We start from the raw sequence: 19,000 nt of genomic DNA, 5'->3' as shown, positions 1-19,000 counted from the left end.
TGAGCACTACTCTGTGCAATTACAGTGGGAAAAAAAGTCGTTGCTCTAAGATTTCAGGCCCTTTGCTCCCAAATACATGTAGCTTTGTTACTAAATCTTCTTCTTTTTATTTTGTAAGGAAAGCTATGTTTCTTTTGGAGCTTTGACCGAGAGAAAGATCTCAAGCCTCATCAGTGAATGGTAAACACGTACATCTTTGTAGCAAGGCTCTTTTTTAATGGTCTATAAGCAAATACTTCAAGATGTCCCTGAAGAAGCTGAGCATTCCCAGCACACTAACTTGCTGAAGAGGTATTCAGTCCAAATGTTGAATACCAATTTTAAAAATAAATTTTAAACAATCCAGCTCTTTATGTGAGGACAAAGTTCAGATGCTAACCCTGGCCAAGAGCCCCCAAGGCTTTCAACTGGGCGTTTTGCACTGAACAAAGAACTTGCAGATGACGACAAACAGACAAACTGCCCAACGGGCAGATATATGAGAGAACACTGAATTTAGGTCAGTTACGTGGGGAAAAAGAAACTTAACTTAGGCTTTAGAGCAGCTGTCAGTTTTGGTTGTGTTTTTTTTTTTTTTTAAAGAGAGATTGCCCAATGATTTAAAAATAAACAAAACAGGAACTCCACTTCTGCAAATGAGAACATCACAAAAGTAAGCATGTTGCAATGTAGACTTGCTATGAGGAATGCAAAATGATGGCTGCTAGGAGAGTTTCCGACAAGCATCTGTCCCTACAACATAGACTTCGGGACAGAGGGAAGAAGCGAAAGAGGAGAGCACAAGCTGAGACTTCACAAGATGTTTAGCAACAACAAAAGCCAAGCCAAGAAGGGTTCCTCCTTTCCCTACAAACAAAAGCCCTACACATTCCAGAACCATTCTCAAATCTGATTCTCTGAATCGTCTGAACTGGCTGTCTATACTTCAAAAGCCAAGAAATTAGTGTTCTCAGCACAAGAGTATAGATACGTTCCTGCTGTGTTCAAGGGGTCAAACACCACTTAACAGAAGACCCTGCTTATTATACTAGATAAAAGCAGTTAAAGTTTCAATCAGGTCCTGATTACCTAGAGAAACAGCAGGCTCAGGAAGTAAGGCGCAAACATATACATATGCTTTGCTCTAAGAATACACAAAGTTGTTCTGGAGAAATGGAGAGAGAAAAGAAAGAGTGGGATGCTATTAATGACAGAGCACAGGGATTCCCAATGGGTCAGTCCACACAGCCCACTGCCATCCAGACATCCAAGATGCAGAAGCAGCACACACAAGAGACAGAGTATGTCAGCTCTGCTGTCAGGCCATACTGACTCAGCAGACTGTAGATGATCCAGGCTGAAGAAACCACCACCTGGATATTATTTTATAAATCTGTAGCCAGTGCCTCTGGTCTTTTCCTTTTTAAGGCTATTTCTCCAATAGCTTTCCAAGGAGCTTATCTGATATATGAGAGTGTGTGTGGATGTTTACTTCCAAGTCCTACTAGGCATAAACTGGCTTATGCTGAGACTAGTAAGATGCATTAGCATCCATCATGTGGTTAAACTGCAACTGAGAGGTCAATCCTGAAAAATCAGAAGCTAGCTGACTAAGGATTTCTTTCAGTCTTCTGCTAAAGCCACAGTGGATAGTGTATGCCAGGAACTGTTTCTGCTTGAGATTTCAACGCAGGTTTCAAGGCGCTCTTTACAGAGCACGCCAAGGGACACACTGCATAAATACCGCTCAGATTCACTGGAGAGATGTTGAAGGTTTTGAAGGGTAGAGTACCACTTTCATTAGCACCAGTCAAGCACATTTACACATTTCCTGGCAATACAGCAACTGTGCAGCCTCCCATACAGATGAGGGCTGCGTTCGTGCCTATACGCTCCCTTCCAAATCCCCTCTGTGGCCTCACATCTGCTGAGCAAACCCTGATCCTTGGGAAGTCCCTGTGCAACCTCTACCCAGTTCACACAGGGCGAGAGGAGCTGTGACCTCAGTTGAGGGCAGTGAGCACAGCTCAGGGACGAGGAAGAAGTTCTGGCACCGGTCCTGCAGCACAGACATTTGGAGTGCCCACCTGCATGATGTCTTCGAGGCTTTCAGTGAAAGACAGCTCAGCCTCCACCATATAGAACTCCGCCAGGTGCCGGCGACTCTGCGAGTTTTCTGCTCGGAACGTCGGGCCAAAGGTGAACACATGGGTAAAAGCCCTGCAAGGCGACAAGAAACAGGTAGGTCAGGCCCAGCACACAAGCGAGTTTGCTATACTTAAAGCCCCCACTTTTCTCCCAGGATCTAGACGTACTCATGTTTCTATTTCATCTTTGACCAGTTTAATGGTGCTGCTGGGTATGCTGCTGTTACATTCCTTCAACCAGGCACAGAGAGGGGTTATTCACACCTCTTCATGACTCAGGGAGGTTGTACAAACCCTAACCAGCTTTTGCTGAACACCATTCATGCTCAGGACACTTTTTGTAGCTGTGTGGGAATAAAAAAATGACATTCTGCAGAACCAGATCACTGGAGAAGCACACGGACATTGCAGTCAGGCTCCCCTTGTCCACGTCCCTTCACGTTTATTTGGCTGCAAGGTCTGACTTTTATGGGTGCTGTGACACCCCAGAGCTCAACAGAGCAGAGAGGGTCCTGCTGCTGGAGTTGCTGGGCTGGTGTTAGCACTGAGAGGTGGCTGGCGAAGCCCAGCAGGACGGACGTACAGTGTACGGCTTGCAGTCCCCCTCTAGTGGCAAGACCAAAGTTTATTGCCGAAAGAGCCTTCGAGATAAAGAACTGGGCTCCTTCCACACAGCTAAAAATGGTTCAGCTAAAAAGGGTCTCTACTGCAGAGAACACATCTGGGATATCATTTTATGCCGAAGCAACCAATGCATTTCCTATTATGAAGCTATTTCTCCAGCAACCTTCTGGGGAGCCTATTTAAATACATCCTCTCTTGTTCTGCAGTCACGTCATGCTGTGTTACACAGGATACAAAAGCCTTCTTGATTCTCCACTTCCTTTGTAAGAAACATTCCTATCAAACAGCAACACACCTTTAAAGGTTTTATTTTTACCGTGGGGAAGCTGCACTCCAAGCAATACCTTTTACACTGTGGGCTATGAGCACTTGGGCTCCTAGACATCCTCAAGCCAGCAAGAACTTCCCAAACAGATGCCGTGACAGCTGTGTTTCCTCTCATGCTGCATGGGAAGCAAACTATGATTGGGGAGAGACCGAGCTGCTTCAGAAAAAACCATGGACTAGGCAGCTGCTATCTTTGGTTCATCTTTAACTTGACATTTTTAGCTGTAGACAGTGTGTAGGAGAAAAAGAACCTGACCAGTAGAGATTAAGCACAGTTTAACACTCATGAAAGGATGTGTGCTAATTGCTGGGGTTGGCATTTGACTTGCATCTTGCTCTGCAAGCTTTCAACTTAAAGAGGACATTCGCTGAAGTTTTTGCACAGGCCAATTTTGTTAAACTGAAGTTCAAATAAACAACGCTACAAAAAGCAGCATTTTTCCTTTGCCCCATACAGAGGCATCTGCACTGCAAATAAAGGAACACACACATTCTGCTTCACTCATCTGTTCCCTCATGTCACATGATGGTTAAAAGTTACGATCCAAAGAAACAGCACTTTCTTTTTCCTTGAGCTGCTAACAGTAAAAACACCAGAAGAAAGTTCCACGTCAAGACTCTGAATACGTAGCCTGCCTGTTGGTTTCTTTTCTCCACTGGCTCTGCACTCCCTGCTCCAATAAATACACTTTCTGTCTCTACTTTGCTTCCATACCTGTACTCTCTCATACATGACCACGGCATCTACGATGCCAACCAGATTTTGCAGCAAACATCTTTCCTCAAGCATAATTTTCAGCATGCCTCTTTTTCCTCTGCTGCCTTTCTCACTTGCTGTGATGTTACTGTATACTTCTGCCATAACTCAGTCATCCTCCTTCAAACTGTCCTTTGCTATAGTGTCTATAAAACCTCAGCAATGTTTAGATTGTGTAGAAGTGATGTACCAAGACACTTACTCACTGCACAGGCCAGTATTATCTCATCAGTTCCTTGTGCTCCCCCATCTGTAGCCATCTGTTGTCTTGGGTTATACAGAAATGCATGTTCTTCCTCACAAGGCCTTTTTGTTTTTCTTGGGTTTTTTCCCCATGTTCCTACAGCACCTGGCACAACAAGGTCTTGAATCCAAAGCTTAAGAGCCTCAACTGCTATAGCAATACAAACAACAAATATCAAACAATGAGTCACTTGGCCAAAATTGTTGAATGTCTAAGGCAGAACTGGTCAAAAACTTGCCAGGCCACAGAAGTTGGCCTGCAGTGGGAAACAGGAGACGCAGGTTCTTGTGCTACCTATGCCCATGTTTCAGGCTTTTGCTAAAATATTTCAATTTGGGGCTCTTCAGTTAAAGAAATAATTTTCCCTAAATAAATGAGTTTAGTCACAAGTTCAGATTGTGACTGGGCCAGGACTGGACACAAGACAAAAATATTTTCAAAAAGCTTGCAATTGCTAAAGTACCCACTCAGGTCTGCTTGGTTTGATGTGCAGGTCTCCAATTTCTTGCTGACATGAAGTCCTCAAAGTAACACTTAGAACTAAAGTGTGATACCAGCTGGCTAGCAAAGAGATCCTGTCCCACAACAGTTTGGCTTCAGTGAGAGACACATTTCTCAACAGCTGTCCAGGCATGGGCACTGACACTTCAGTTACTGCAGGTTACCATGGCAGATGACAGTCTCCAGCAATGCAGGCTACTATGAGCACTTTGAGCTAACTGTACTTATTTCCTACTGAATAGCAGCCCAAGCATGATGACTAGTTACTTATCTTCCAAGGGGCTTGCTAGCTGCAAGATAGCTAAAAGTAATAAAAAAAAAAATTTAAAAACCCTTATTGCTCCACGATGTTAATCATGGTCAAACACTTCACAGTCACAGATCGATTTTGTGCTGGAAGAATAAAGCCTCTCCCTGTACCTGAGACAGCTTTTGGAGAGAAGTGCAGAACAACTCTCACAGGAACAGATTTCAGTCTTTTCTCAACTGTAGGCATCCTGTCGTAACCAATCTTCTCTAACTTGTACACTGAGCACCTCCTACATTTACAAAACGAACCATTAGCACTGCAACTTCATGGATTATCCCAAGGTGCTCAAAACCAGCAGGGATAAGGGCTTTGTGACAGCCTGTAGAGAACCTGACATCACTGGTGTAGGGCTGAATTTGCCTGTCTGCCCCTTGGAAGAAGGCAAAAAAACCCAAACCCCCAAATAAACCCATATCTGCAGAGAGGGGAGGAATCATTCTTTTCTCAGGCTAATTGTAAAGTGAAAAGATAGATACAAGTAACTGTAAGAACTTCACCATGATCCTGGGACCCTGGCAAAGGGAAACTAGCCAGATGTCACGCTGACAAAGCGATCAAAGGAGCACACTAAATGCAAGTCATCTGGTAATGGCAATGCAGCACTGACCAGAGGCCTGGACATAACAGAGAAACACAGCTAAAAATACATATAGTCACTGTTATCAACTCCAAGCATGAACAATTATTTTTCATCCAGGCATTCATATACTGTTTACTGTGCTCTGCCATTCAAGACATTAAATAAATGCACGCTACACAAATCTGACCTTTATTTGTACTTCAACTGCTATTAAAAAACATATCTGTGATTTGATACACTGCTCTATCACACTGAGCATGTATAAATATATTAGAAAAGAGGGATGGGAGCTGACTCCGCTCCAATTTCATGGTACCGAGAGCAGAACCAGTCATTTTGTTCTATGTGCATTCACTACCTAACACAATGGAGCCTCAGTCCAGGGCTGCGACTCCTATGCTCTATGATGCAAATAATCATTCATTTAACATTCCCAGACCCCTGCAAGACTTCCAGCATTTAAAAATAACTTGGAAAATTCTGGCTAAGTCTCCAAAAGTGCCTAGGTCAGTTGGGGTTATGGGCACTCAAGAGTCTTTCAAAAAAAATCAGTAGCGCTAATTCCTCGTCTTCAGCAAAAGCACATACACAGGAGGGGAAAAATAAAAATTAAAAAAACCCAAGCCCAGTAATCTGTCAAGCCCTTTTCTTTAGCCATTACAGGCAGAGCAGTAACGTCTGTAACACTGTCCTTGTACGTGCTACCAAAGAACACAAGAGAGGCTTTGAAACGAGTCCCTTTGCAGTCAGCTTCACCCAGATCAGAGCTCTGGACAGCAAGCCTGAGTGCATTTATGCAGTTCACAGGCGCTGTCGAGGTCGACACCAGAAGGCGGCACAGAGCTGTTTAATTAATTGCTCCCTTTCTGGGACTGTATTTTGCTCTGCCCAGTTCTCTGGGAAAATCTGAGAGCTGAATGTGGAGGCCAAGAGAATACACACAGCGCTCACTCCAACACACTGAAACGCTGCAAAAGCCAGGGCCCTATCCTGCAAAACGCTGAGCTTGTTGCCCCAGCCCAGCAAAGGGCTTAGACACCTTCTAGGTACAGGCTCACAAGAGTCCCTTTAGACGCAGACAGCAACGCTTGGATGCATTGCTGGAGCACAGCCGTCCTCAGCACGGATGATTGCTTGGTGGAGGCTCATTCTTGCACAGGCTGCATTTGTGATCTCTACCTTATGAACATCCAGGAAGGAAAAAACTTCCCCCTTTTCACCCTTATTTTACACACTACTAAAACCCTCTTCACAAACAGCTACCTCTCCACCTTTGAGAGCTTTATGCCATGCAGAATGAAAGCTCATTTCATTTGAACTCGTTGACAATTCATTACTGAGGCAGTGATAGAAACCAATAGAGAAGTATAAAGTATCTGTGCCCAAAGCCGCTTAAAATCATCCTTTTAATTAAACTCACGCAATGTTTGTAGGCCTGAGCATCTCCGCCTTACTGGCAATTTTCACACTGCAATCCAAATATAATTAATTATGCTGATGGTTCCCAAGCCAGGAATGGATTGTGCTCCTTTTCTGAGCCAGGACTCCATGCTGTTACCAGAGTAATAGAGACTTATTTGTGCTGTCGAACCAAGGGGATATAACTCTGAGCAAGGCTATTAATCAAGAAGATGCAATCCCTGCACAGTCAGCTTACAGCCTATGCCAAGGTCACACCACACAGCAGTGACACAGCTGGAGGCAGAAGCTGGTTGTTGTGACTCAGGGCTAAGCGCTAAACCTCACCAGTATACACACAGCTATTCATTTGTACAGTGCCCTCGTTCTCACTCCAAAATACTACCGATATCTGCATAAACACAAATACAGTGATTACTCTGACAAGGTCTGCAGTGAAGAGTCAAGCTGAAAGGCGACTTGTGCCAAATCTTATCTTTGGCCATGCTAAATGAGCACAGCATGTGACCCTTCACCACAGTATGTTCCCCCGCACCATCATCCACCAACCCTCCCTACCACATGCACACACCAAAATCTAGATTGCAAGAAAATCTAGAAACAATAGCTTCTAACCCAAGGACAGAACAACACATGATATCAGCAGAGGAGGGAAGGAAAGAAAGGTGACCCTAAAGCCCAGGAGCTTAGCTTTGTCAGCCACATTGTCCTTTCCCTTAGGAAGGGAAGAAATTAATAAAGTGAGACATCTGATTTAATTCCACTCTGTTCCAGCACAACCATATTCATTTTGAACATGGACGACCTGCCTGCTCCATCAAAATAAGCAGATGACTTTGCTTGGCTGCCAGGAGACACCAGTCAGCTGCAGTGCTTGACCTAAGCACGACTAGGATTTTCAGAGATGCCGAAATTTGTACGTTGAAAGATGTTCTGGCCCAGTGCGAGAAACCACATGCACACAGAAAACCATTGAAACATACTGATCTAATGCCTCCCTGGTCTAATTTTTGGAAGAGCTGAAAACCCAGGGCTCCTAATGATGCTAGTGATGTACGGGTACCCAGCAGTTTTGAGAAGAGGGAGAATACTTTACATCCTCGAGCTGAGTAGACTGTGTTTAAATAAAACTTCAGAGTTGGACAGAAATACCTGTTTTTAAAGCTCAATATAAAAATAATGCTCCCATTACTATTGTTTGGGGGTTTGGATTTTGCACAATGAAAATGCACGTTTCTGTTGTAAAGGTGGCAGCGGGGACTGAATTTTATCCAGAAAAGCAGCAGAAAAGGAGTTTTAAAAGATTCCTCGTAAAACATGCCACTTCTGTCTGCCCTCTGAGGGCAGATGAGAAAAGCTGCATCTTGACAAGGGCTTTTATAGCAGTTCGTGAGGCTTAGGCCTGGGCAGCAGAGCTGGTGTGCTGAGTGCTAAGGTTTCAATTCATGCTGTGACAAGATGGGACTGTACTTCCTTTTGTAAGCAGCCAAAAATAAATACATAAATTAAAAAAAAAATAATGCTGTCTAAGTTCCCAGACAGGGACTGGGAAGTGTCAAACTTCCCCCGCAGCCAGTCAGACTGAAGCAACACAGCCGTTTCCCTCGCTGCAACCTCCAAAGGGCAGAGTCCTACCATGCCTGCAAGGTCGTGTGTGCAGCAGCACCCTCCGGCCGCGCTCCAGGACCAGCTCTCCCCCTGCCACATATCCTCTGCTCCAGCTTCAGCGGCAAGAAAAGACGGTGATGGGACAAGGATCCTCCCCAGGTCATCCACCTCTGCTTGAAAATGATCCAGGCACACTTGAGTAATTAACAACAACGTGACCTATATACCCTAATTATCTGGCAAGGCACTCCACATTTTGTTTATTAAACCACGCAGCACACCTAGACAGTGTATTGTTAGTTTACAGATGGCAGGAGAATAGGGGAAAATCAAGACAAAGGAAACAGAGTTACTCAGAGCCATACAAAGTCTTCTGCTCCAGGCTCAAAGATCTCATCAGCTTAGGTCCTCCACCCTTTTATGCCACACTGTTGTAGTTCGTTCTCAGTAGAGTCTTATTTTGTCTTAGTTTTGATATTATTATTTCTAATTAAAGTCAATAAAATGACTGATTAGCAGTGATAACTCAAGCTGGGTTGATGAAAGACACCAGAGCGGTTAAGCATTTATTCAAATAATCATTTCCCATGCCCTAGCTAACAGAGATCTTCTACAAAGGATTGATATAAAATGTTTCAAAGATTTAAATAAAACAGGGAGCAAAGGTGTTTTTCAGAACTTAATCATCCCAGTGACTCCTACTCTAAGCCATAAAAATACATTACCAACATGGGGGGGGGGGGGGGGGGGGAAATTGGGTTAAATACTTTTCCTTTCAGAGTAGAAAAAACACATGTTCTCCAGAAACTGCATTATAATAGCTATGAAGAGGATTTTTTTAATCTTTTTTTTTTTCAGATGGACACTGGTTCTACAAACTCCATAAATATGAATCACAGCAAGAAACTGCATCAGTGAGTGCATTACTGCACAAAGGGAGTCATGGTTCAGGTGACATTTCAAAGTTTGGGGTGTAGCTATTTAAAATCTCCAAGGCCTCAAATTCTACAGTAACTAAAAAAAGTAAATAACTGTACTAAAAAAAATTACTAAAGGCTGTATTAAATGCAACACATTCCAGCTGACTATGACATGTATCTATATCCATATTCTACTTCAGTGCAATGACAGCAAACCCTTGAAGAAATTCAGAGCGCACACTATTGGATTTGTGCATCTATTTTAAGGAAAGCCGTGGGAGCAAATAGGGATGGAGCTGCCTGCCTTAACATCCCATACTAGAGCCACTTCTTGGGGCAGAGAGACTCCCTGAGAAGCAGGAGCTGCAGCCTGAACACAAGGCACGTTCAGACTCTCGTAAACTATCAAGTTTGCCATGGCGTTTTAAGCCGCTGACGGTCAGCTGAGCTGCAGTAACAGACTGCCCACAGGCTTCTTGCTTGCCTCAGCTGTAAAATAAAACAACTTCACAGAAGCCACCATGAATGTGGCTACTATGGTACAGGGAACACGTGGGCAGAGGGTTATAACAGCCCTGTTGTAACTCACAAAGCCATGGTTTCTTAAACCCCTGCGGCTATCACAGTTTTGTCTGGGCACACACATGAAGCTCAGCTGCAAGGTCCTACACAAATCTGGATGCTGGGATCTCTGACACAGATCCTATGGCACCTACTACTGCTTTGAATAAGGATGACAAGATATTCAGAGAAGGAAAAGGGACCGTGCACTGGATTCAAGACAGAAACATAGTGGTTTATCTTAGCTTACTTGTAAAAGGAGGACTAAGAATTTCATCTGATGACACCTTTCCTCAGATGACCATAAAACCTGTTCTTCTGTTGCTACCTGCACTTGATTTTTACAGTCAGGGGATAAAGAGAGTATAGTCCAAGACAGTTCTGGGATTGCACTCAGCCCTTCATACACGGAACCCAGGGACATGGCTGAACTGCAGTTACTCTCAGCACAATCACCATGCTTCTTGCAAGGGAATTACCTGCTTCCCCTCAAAAAAAGCGGAGAAGACCAACAGCATATCTATGAGGACCAGAAAGCTCTAACCAGCCAAGCGACCCTGTGCTCACTGTTGTACCTATAAAGTTCATGAATTTGGCTCCCCAGTAATATAAAGTCATTAACAATCACTGCAGCTGTCATGAACCAGACTGAAGCATGTAGTAATTGATTAAAACCAGACATGTCACAGTTGCTTTTTATAGCTCCAATTAAGTGTCAGCCTAATTAATGGAAGTTAGTGTGCTAATTATAAGAGTCTGTGTTGTGAGTCAGACTCAAATGTTGTGCAAGAAATGTCAGAGATTTTTTTCAGGCATCCAAGATAAATAATTACACTTATTTTTGTTACTTCTTAGCAACAGGAATGTTATACAACTGGACACCACTCCTGCAGCTGCATTCAAAAGTATTTAAAATTGTACAATGTAGAGCAAATATTTGCTTAAAGACAATGCAATCTGTTCCATCATTAGCAAGTCATTTTGGAATCAAATTTTAAGGCTGTGTTTGCCAGACTCTGAAAATGCAGCCTCTTTTAAGGAAGGCGGCATCAAACACATCTCTCTTCAGCTCCACAGTGCTTTCTTGAACACCAACCTGAAATGACAGCTCTCTCTCCATCTCTTCTATGCTTCAAAAAGCAGTGAAGTACAGGCATTTTAAAAGTGAAATCAGTGTGATTTCAGTATCTTCTGAAACCAAGAGGAAATTCACTGCATTCAGCTCTCTACAAACTCAGGCAGACACAACTAAAATGGTCTGGATGACAAAGATTTTTTTAGAGCCTCTCTGCAACCAGAAAAAACAGTTGCAGGATTGCGGAGAGTATCTGGAATAGGCAGAAAGTAGCAAAATCCATGGTGGTTTAGAAATCAAGTGGATGTGCTTGAGGAGAGTGGGATTAATTAAGTTTCAACTAAACCAAGTTTGACAGTTAGACATTAACAGGCAGATGTCAGTATGAAAGGCTGAGATTTTAAGTTAGGGAGAAAAATACAGGTCCTGGGGAGAGATGTTGAACTGAAAATGAACTAGAGAGAGAATTCACCAAGATGGTCTTGTGGACAAGATTGGTGGAGAGAAAAATGAGAATGAAGCCAAGAATAAACTTAGAAGGACAGAATAATTCAGGCTGGAAGGTTGCTGGTCCAGTCTTCTGCTCAAAGCAGGGTCAGCGAGAAGGCCAGACCAGGTTGCTCAAGGCTTTATCTAGCTAGGTATTGAAAACCTCTAAGGATGAAGAGTGCACAGTCTCTCTCAGCAATCTTTTCCAATGCTTGACTGATCTCTTAGTGATATATTTTTTTCCTCACCATAGCCTCTCAGAACTTCTCTTGTTTCAACTTATCCCCATTGTCTCTTGTCCTCCTGTTGTTCACCATGGCAAAGAGTGGGCTTGTCATCTTGATAACCTCCTCTCAGGTCTGAGCAGGCTGCTATTAGGTTGCCCCTGAGCCTTTTACCCTTTTGAAGGGAACTTCAAGAGAACGTGAGACGAACAAGAGAGCAAAAACCTACTGAAGGCCTGCAAAGAGAAAAGAAACAGAGCTAGGGAGAGCAGGGAATGAGGAGAGAACTTACTTTGCAATTTAGGGAGGGGATAGCGCCCAGAGCTTTTAGGAAGAGCAGTTTTAGTTAAGCTCACGATGCAAATGGCAGAAACGGCAGTGCCTGAGATAAGACGTGGCGCAAGGAAAAGCAATGCAAAACAATGATGTAAACTATTAGCAAGAGGGGCTGAAAGGAGAGAAGCAGGTAGAGCTTGTGGGAAGCACAGACGGGTGAAAGGACAAAATAATATGAGTAAATACAGCCAGTGAGCTGTACTTCTTGGCAACAATTGGTTTTGGCCGTCTCCAGTATGCCTCTGAATCATTTTCAGCTGTCACAGACCCTCCAGCCCAGTTCAGGTCCCCAGAGGGGCCTTTATCCTCACCAAAGGACCACGGGGCAAAGAAATACCACAAGGACTTCACAGCAAACCAATGGCATTTAAAACCAGTTATCGGGACACACACAGTCCTACAAATTTCTACCACATACATTGGTTACTGACTCATCTGAGACTGAGAAGACTAAAGGGGAGAACTGTATTACTGAATAAAGACTTTTCTAGAGACCTTAAAGAGCCTATAGATTTATAGCAGCTGACAATGATTCAGACAGCCTGAGCAGTCAACCTAGATGCCGTCACTGTGAAGATGAAGTACAATGGAATGAGAAGTTGTGCCAACTAGGCCATTCGTGTCATACTGAGAGACAAGACGAACTTCTCTGACCTTGCCTTCAATAAGAAGCACACACAGCATAACAGACAGTCAATAAATGCAGGAATACCTCTCTCCCCACGTTTCCTCAAAGAAAAAGGTTAAAAACTCACAAATTCTAAATGGCTCACTGTTCTTTCCTGTAATCAGGAATAGCATGAAGCAGCCCTGCCATAAAAATGGAGCCCTGAGACCTGGACAACACGCAGGCACGGGTACTCAGACGATACCCCGTGGGCTGCAGATGAACTCTCAGCAAGGACAGCAGAAGACTTGGTTCCAGGCACATCTGGTAAGTCTTCTCCATACCTCCCCTGCCCTGACTTTTCCAACCACAGCTTGGAATTTGTTCATGAGCTCTGTAAAGCTAAAAGCTAACTCCAAACAGACATGACTGCCTAGTTGACTTTGTTCCCTACTACATAAATCCCATGGACAAATTCCTCCCTGCCTCTCATACCTATCCTGCTCCACCCCTGGTTTCTAATGGACTTCTGCAGGGTCTGCCTCTGCACTCTCACATCTCACAGCAAGTCACAACAGGATATGAGCCAAGACTGGATGGGGAAGGGTGTCCCAAGTATTTCTACCTTGGTCTCCTCCCACAAATTCTCAGGGACCAGTTGCTCCTGAAAGCCTTAAGACTGCAGCAAGTCAAGATTTTATTTAAGCTAAAGGGAATTTTTGAAGAACAGTTCCTTTTCTGTGCATGAAAAATTTAGTTTGGCTAAAACAAAGGGTAAATTTCACAGGATCAAATAGAAAACATATGAATCTTTACTGTTTTGGCTGCTGAGTTTATTGGGAAGACCAGAATATTTCCATTTTGAGGGGAGAAGGACTCCCACTTTTTACTACTCTGACAGCATCATCACAACACATTCATTTGCCAAGCAGCTCTGGTTACTATTATGCACTTACATTCTCTGACCATGTAGGAGTCCCATTCACAGAGTGAGACCCAGTTTAATAACCACAGATAGAACCTTCACAGTATCTAAAGGGTTTCACAGTATCTAGAGGGTTAATACTGTGATGCATCACTGTGGTGCTTCTGCATCTAGAAGAGCTTGATCTATTTTTGAAGACTGAAGGGATTCAATACCACTTCAGCTGTAGGTCTCAAAAACTCAGTGTGCTTAAATAAAATAAAAAAGAGCAGGTTCACAGAATAGCTATGCCCCATTATGAATAAACACAGCTTATCTAAATTTAGAGGTCACTGGAACTATTTAAAATGCCTGTAAGAACAACATGCCACTGTAAAATAGGAACATGAAGCTGTAATGTAACATGCTGCATGCTGAAGAGCATTGATTTTTTTACCCATCCTTAGAGAGCAAGGTGCACCTGAGTGCTATCAATGTAAAAAATATTTACCAGAGACATCTTGCATCTGCCCAGTTTAGCCTTCTACTCCATCCTAGAGCAGGCTGTGTACTATTTAAAGGGAACAGACTGATGTAAGAGAGTGAGATTGTACTTCAAGTTAATCATTACAATCCATACTCTTCCTTTGGGCTTATTTGATTTGTGGAATTACGTCTTTCAAAAAAGGTCACAACACATGACAGTCAATTAAGTCTAACACGTACAAATGCATGTCATCCCATCTACTTTCAGGGACGCAAAAGCTCCACCGCTCCTACAGTTAAATAAGCCTCTTCCTCATTAGCTTTCCCCAGCTAATATCTGAGATGACACATCAGCTTTTGCCTGCCAAGTGACCTGTGCTTCAGTCACAGCAGCCAGGGCACCACATGAGAAACATCCTGCCCATCGAGACCCTTTAGCTTGAGTATTTCAGCAGACCACAGCTGTCTAGGTGGTCTGAGAAGAGACAGTCACTCAGAGAGAACAAGCCAGGCAGAAAACTGCTTTCTGAAGAAATTTATACCTTTTGATATATACGCAAAACTTGCCCTTTGAACAATTTCACTGCAGCTATTTACCAGCAGCCAATTAAACTGTGCAACAGTGATTAAATAAAAAACACTTGTTCTCAACACTGGATATGAGGCATGGACAGCAAATACTAAGACTATTAGAAATACTTGTCAGAACCTCCACATGAAAAGGCAGATCTTCCAACTTCAGATTTTCTAAAGCTAGGATTTTATCCCTCTCATCTTCCGGAGATTTCCACTGGACAGTAACTAATCACTTTAGAAGTGATTCTAAAGTCACTACAAGTGTATGACAAACCCCCTTGGCAAGTGGCAAACTGCAGTGCGACCTGCCTGAGATCTGGTCTCTGACAGGCTTTATCAGCCATTCAGCTGGCAAGTAGCGATTTGGCTGAAATACCACGTCTGAGGAGAAACCACACTGCAAATGCTCAGAAAACTGTACCTTCAAATAAGGGATTGCGCTGATTTGACTCCATTTGTTTAATGTACTGATTTAGTTAATTTATTGGGAAAATTCAGTGCAGATGAGGACCAAACACTCTAATCAAAGGGAACTGTCTCTCTGACAGACTGACACTTTCACCCCTAACAATCTCAGTGAAACATTAACACTAAAAGCCTAAGGATAATTTTATTTTTTTTAATCAAATTCAGTATTAACTCTTTGACTGTGATCACTTTAGTGGCTAGAATGAACAAAGACTAGATTTAAGGAAGAAATTTTTTACCTTGAGGGTGGTGAAACACTGGACCAGGTTGCCCAGAGAGGCGGTTGATGCCCCATCCCTGGAAACATTCAAAGTCAGGTTGGACAGGGCTCTGAGCAACCTGATCTAGTTGAAGATGTCCCTGCCCATGGCAGGGGGGTTGGACTAGATGACCTTTAAAGGTCCCTTCCAATCCAAACCATTCTATGATTCTATTTTATGACAAAGCATCAAGTGCAAAAGCCATAAAACAGGAAAAATGAGAATTGACAGAAGGAAGAAACACAACAGGAAGACTGAAGGAGACAGAAAAAGGAACCTTGGGGAAAAAAGAGGAAAAGAGGAAAGGAATGTGGTAGCTAGACATGTCAGATGTGAACAACAAAAAGACACTTAAGGTATTACAATTACTAGCAACAAACCTACAGTCATTCCCATAAAGATTATGTCTCCATCCAATATTCCCAATCCATGGCAAGCAGAAGGAGACTCCTATTATTTAAAATTAGTTCACAGACCAGAATTGAAAAGCAGTCTAACTTTCCCCTGCCTAGGCTGGTGCCTCACACCATCACCCAGCCACTGCTGCTCAGTTCGTTTCTGGCACGTCGCAGATATCTAACAGACACCAATGGAGCAAAATTAACAACCAAGAAGATCTCAGAGGTCAAGCCAAGAATTCCTTGTTTTGCTCACCCCGCCATCACTTCCAAATGGAGTTGGCCAGAAACTGTCAGGAAGGCAGGCACATCGAAGAAATGGGTCTTTTCTGCAGGTTCCCTTGCCTCATTTGATGTCTGTAAGTCAAAAAACGAGCAAGAAATCAGACTACTAGTGTTTGAATAAAAAGCACAGCTCCTGGCTTGTTTTCCCTTTTTTTCTCTTAAGAAATTCCATGAGATTGAACCCAAACACTGCTGAGATGGAATCCAACAGTGTGGTAAGTTGTAAGACAACACTTCCCATCTTTCCTCAGACTCCTAATGGACTCTAAATCCTATTGAAGCAAAACACATTAAGAAAAAGCTCCAAGACAAAGGATTCTTGGGGACTTTTCTTTCTAGGGGTCCGATGCAAATAATGGGTCTATGTAGTGAAAAGCCATACTTTAAGTGGAAAACACCACAGCTCCCATCTCTACTTTTAGTGACTTTTGAGAATATGGGTTGTAGGTATCACAACAACTTGCAGAACAAGTTTGTGAACTGTGTCACCTACCTCCAGTGTCACCAGCAAAGCTTGGACATGTCAGCACAGTGGAAGGATATGCAGTTCTTTCATACATTTCTCAAACTAAAAGGGATAGTAAATTGGATCCCCAGCAATTAGTTATATCAGGTCAGCTGAGTGGGAAATAACTCATTAAGATGACACAGCTTCATGGAGTTTGACTGTTTGCCCAAAACATTGTGGGCAGCACAGAGTTCATACAAAGCTAAACGAATATGAGGCTCTTCACTTCTCACCTCTTGACTTTGTATGTGGGTATGTCAGGAGCTCTAAATTTTACTCAAATAAAAGAATTGTGTAACTTACATGTTGTAAACATGGATGAGCTGAATTAGGAATGACATTGCAGAAAGGAAGGAGGTAACAAAATGTAAAATAAAATGTCAGAAAGGACATATTCACCATTTTACAAGCAAGTCTGAGAACAAGAATGGTAGAAATGCAGATTTTCTAGAGTAGCCTCTGATTTTTGGCTCACCAGTAAAGTATCACATATACAGCTAAGGGCTCTGTCTACCTAGGAGTTTGGGAGCAGGTGGAAAAACCACATCCCATGTTTCTGGGAAATGCAGACATACAAAATTAAAATCCCTCTGGAACATCTGTTAAAGAACATTTTGCCCAGCAACATACGAAAAAGATGCCAGCCTATTAACCCAGTCTCCAAATGTATGTATTGATTTTCACTCTTTCCTACCAAGATGAACAGTGAGGGGGAAGGGAAGAATCTCTATCATTTGGAAGTTTGACGCTTCAGACAGCATTGCCTTCAAAATTCAGTTAAGTCTGATGACAAAATGGAGGAGTATTTTACATGTCAGGTGCACTGCCTTTTAGCAAAGACTTCTAAAAACCAGTGTTACTTCCTTTTCATGGGCAAATGAATTTGTTTCCATTGCAAAAAGAAAAACAGTAATCAGAAAAAAAAAAAGGAATATAATATCCTCTAAAGACTTGTTATTCAGTCTTCAAAAAAAAGCAGAACCGAAACAATATGGAGTTGGGAAAAAAAAAAAATCACATCTTACATATTATATGGGCACTGAAAAACAAATGATGTTTCATTTCAGCTTTTGCATATTTTTCAGGTCACCAGACATTTTAAGCATAAAAAACTATGAGTAATGGAAAATTTAGCATGTTCAGTGTTTCATTATAAAAATGCTCAAAAAAAAGCCCCATTAAAGTGATGGTATGTTTTTGGTTTTTTAATTTACAGGCACGCACAAAAGAAAAATTAGAAGATCTCTGTGTTGAGCACTTTAAAAGTCACTTGAGCATAAGAACTGTGCTTCACCATTTCCCTGGCAGACACCAAGCTGACCATAAGACAACAAGGAGCCCTCATGGCAAAGAAAATCACCAGCCTGCTGGGCTGTGTTAGGCAGAGCACTGCCAGCAGGTCAAGGGAGGGGATCCCTCCCCTCTGCGTAGCACTGGTTACTCACCAAGATCACTGGGTGAAGTGCTCAGCTTTCCCAGTACAAGAGAGACATGGACACACTGGAGTGAGTCCAGTAAAGGGCCACAAAGATGACTAATGGACTGGAGCATCTTTCATATGTGGAGAGGCTGAGAAAGCTGGGACTGTTCAGCATGGAAAAGAGAAGGCTCAGGGGGGAATCTTATCCTTGTGTATAAATACCTGATGGAAGGGAAGGAAGAAGGAACCAGACTCATCTCAGCTGTGCTCACTGAGAGGACAAGAGGCAGTGGGCACAGATTCACAGATTTTAAAAAAGACACACAAAATTTAATCTGAAAACAAGAATACACTTTTTTTATTTACTGTGAGGGTGCTCAAACACTAGAACAGGTTGCCCAGAGATGCCATGAAGTCTCCATCTGGGGAGATATTAAAAACTCAGCAGTTCAGCTGTCCCTGACTGAGCATGGTGAGATGGATTAGATGATCTCTAGAGGTCACAATTCTGTGACTTTTAAAGAAAACACATGAAGATGAATGAGATTTTTGTTTCAGCATTTTCTATATTTCAATGTCATCCCTAAGCTTTGGAGGAGTCCTAGGTTCAGTAGAAAGACAGAAGAAAACTTCAAAGCTAATCTACATTCACTTCCAAACTAATACTTTCTTCTGAGATAAGTTTGAAATACTCACTTTTCAAAGCGTAGTTCCTAGGAGTTATGCTAAGTGTTGCTAGTTCGGCTAAGTATGCCACTGCCTCCAGTCACCCTACTCCCCAACTTGCTTTGTCACAGGGAAGTTGCTAGGCTCAGGCTTGTTTCCCAGCCTTTGATATTCTACAACCTGCCATTTTTCTCAATGAGTCGGAAGGTGTTGCTTTTGTTCTCAAAAAGCTCTACTGCTCATCGCAAAGATAAAACAGAGACTGCCAAAGACCTCAGATCACAAGGCAGTTTTATCTCTTCACAGCATCACACTAAAGAA

At 42.8% G+C, this 19,000-nt stretch overlaps 1 protein-coding gene across 4 annotated transcripts in view; it reads right to left on the bottom strand.

The window, feature by feature from the left end:
- NARS2 (asparaginyl-tRNA synthetase 2, mitochondrial (putative)) overlaps positions 1-19,000 on the bottom strand; it is a 52,575-nt gene that overhangs the window by 18,766 nt on the left and 14,809 nt on the right. For 3 of the 4 annotated variants that reach the window (XM_010576573.1, XM_010576574.1, XM_010576576.1), the window contains 2 exons: positions 16,057-16,157; positions 2,067-2,199 (listed from right to left, as the gene is read on the bottom strand). In XM_010576573.1, coding sequence (XP_010574875.1) covers positions 2,067-2,199; positions 16,057-16,157 — 234 coding nt within the window. Of the gene's footprint in view, positions 1-2,066; positions 2,200-14,123; positions 14,177-16,056; positions 16,158-19,000 lie in introns of all 4 variants that reach the window. The other variant, XM_010576575.1, reaches the window with a different exon arrangement.

The sequence above is a fragment of the Haliaeetus leucocephalus genome, unplaced genomic scaffold (genome assembly GCF_000737465.1).
Source record: "Haliaeetus leucocephalus isolate CR32 unplaced genomic scaffold, Haliaeetus_leucocephalus-4.0 Scaffold536, whole genome shotgun sequence".
NCBI classification, from domain to species: domain Eukaryota; kingdom Metazoa; phylum Chordata; class Aves; order Accipitriformes; family Accipitridae; genus Haliaeetus; species Haliaeetus leucocephalus.
The sequence above is the reverse complement of the archived record's forward strand: the minus strand, read 5'-3'. Positions and strand labels throughout refer to the sequence as shown.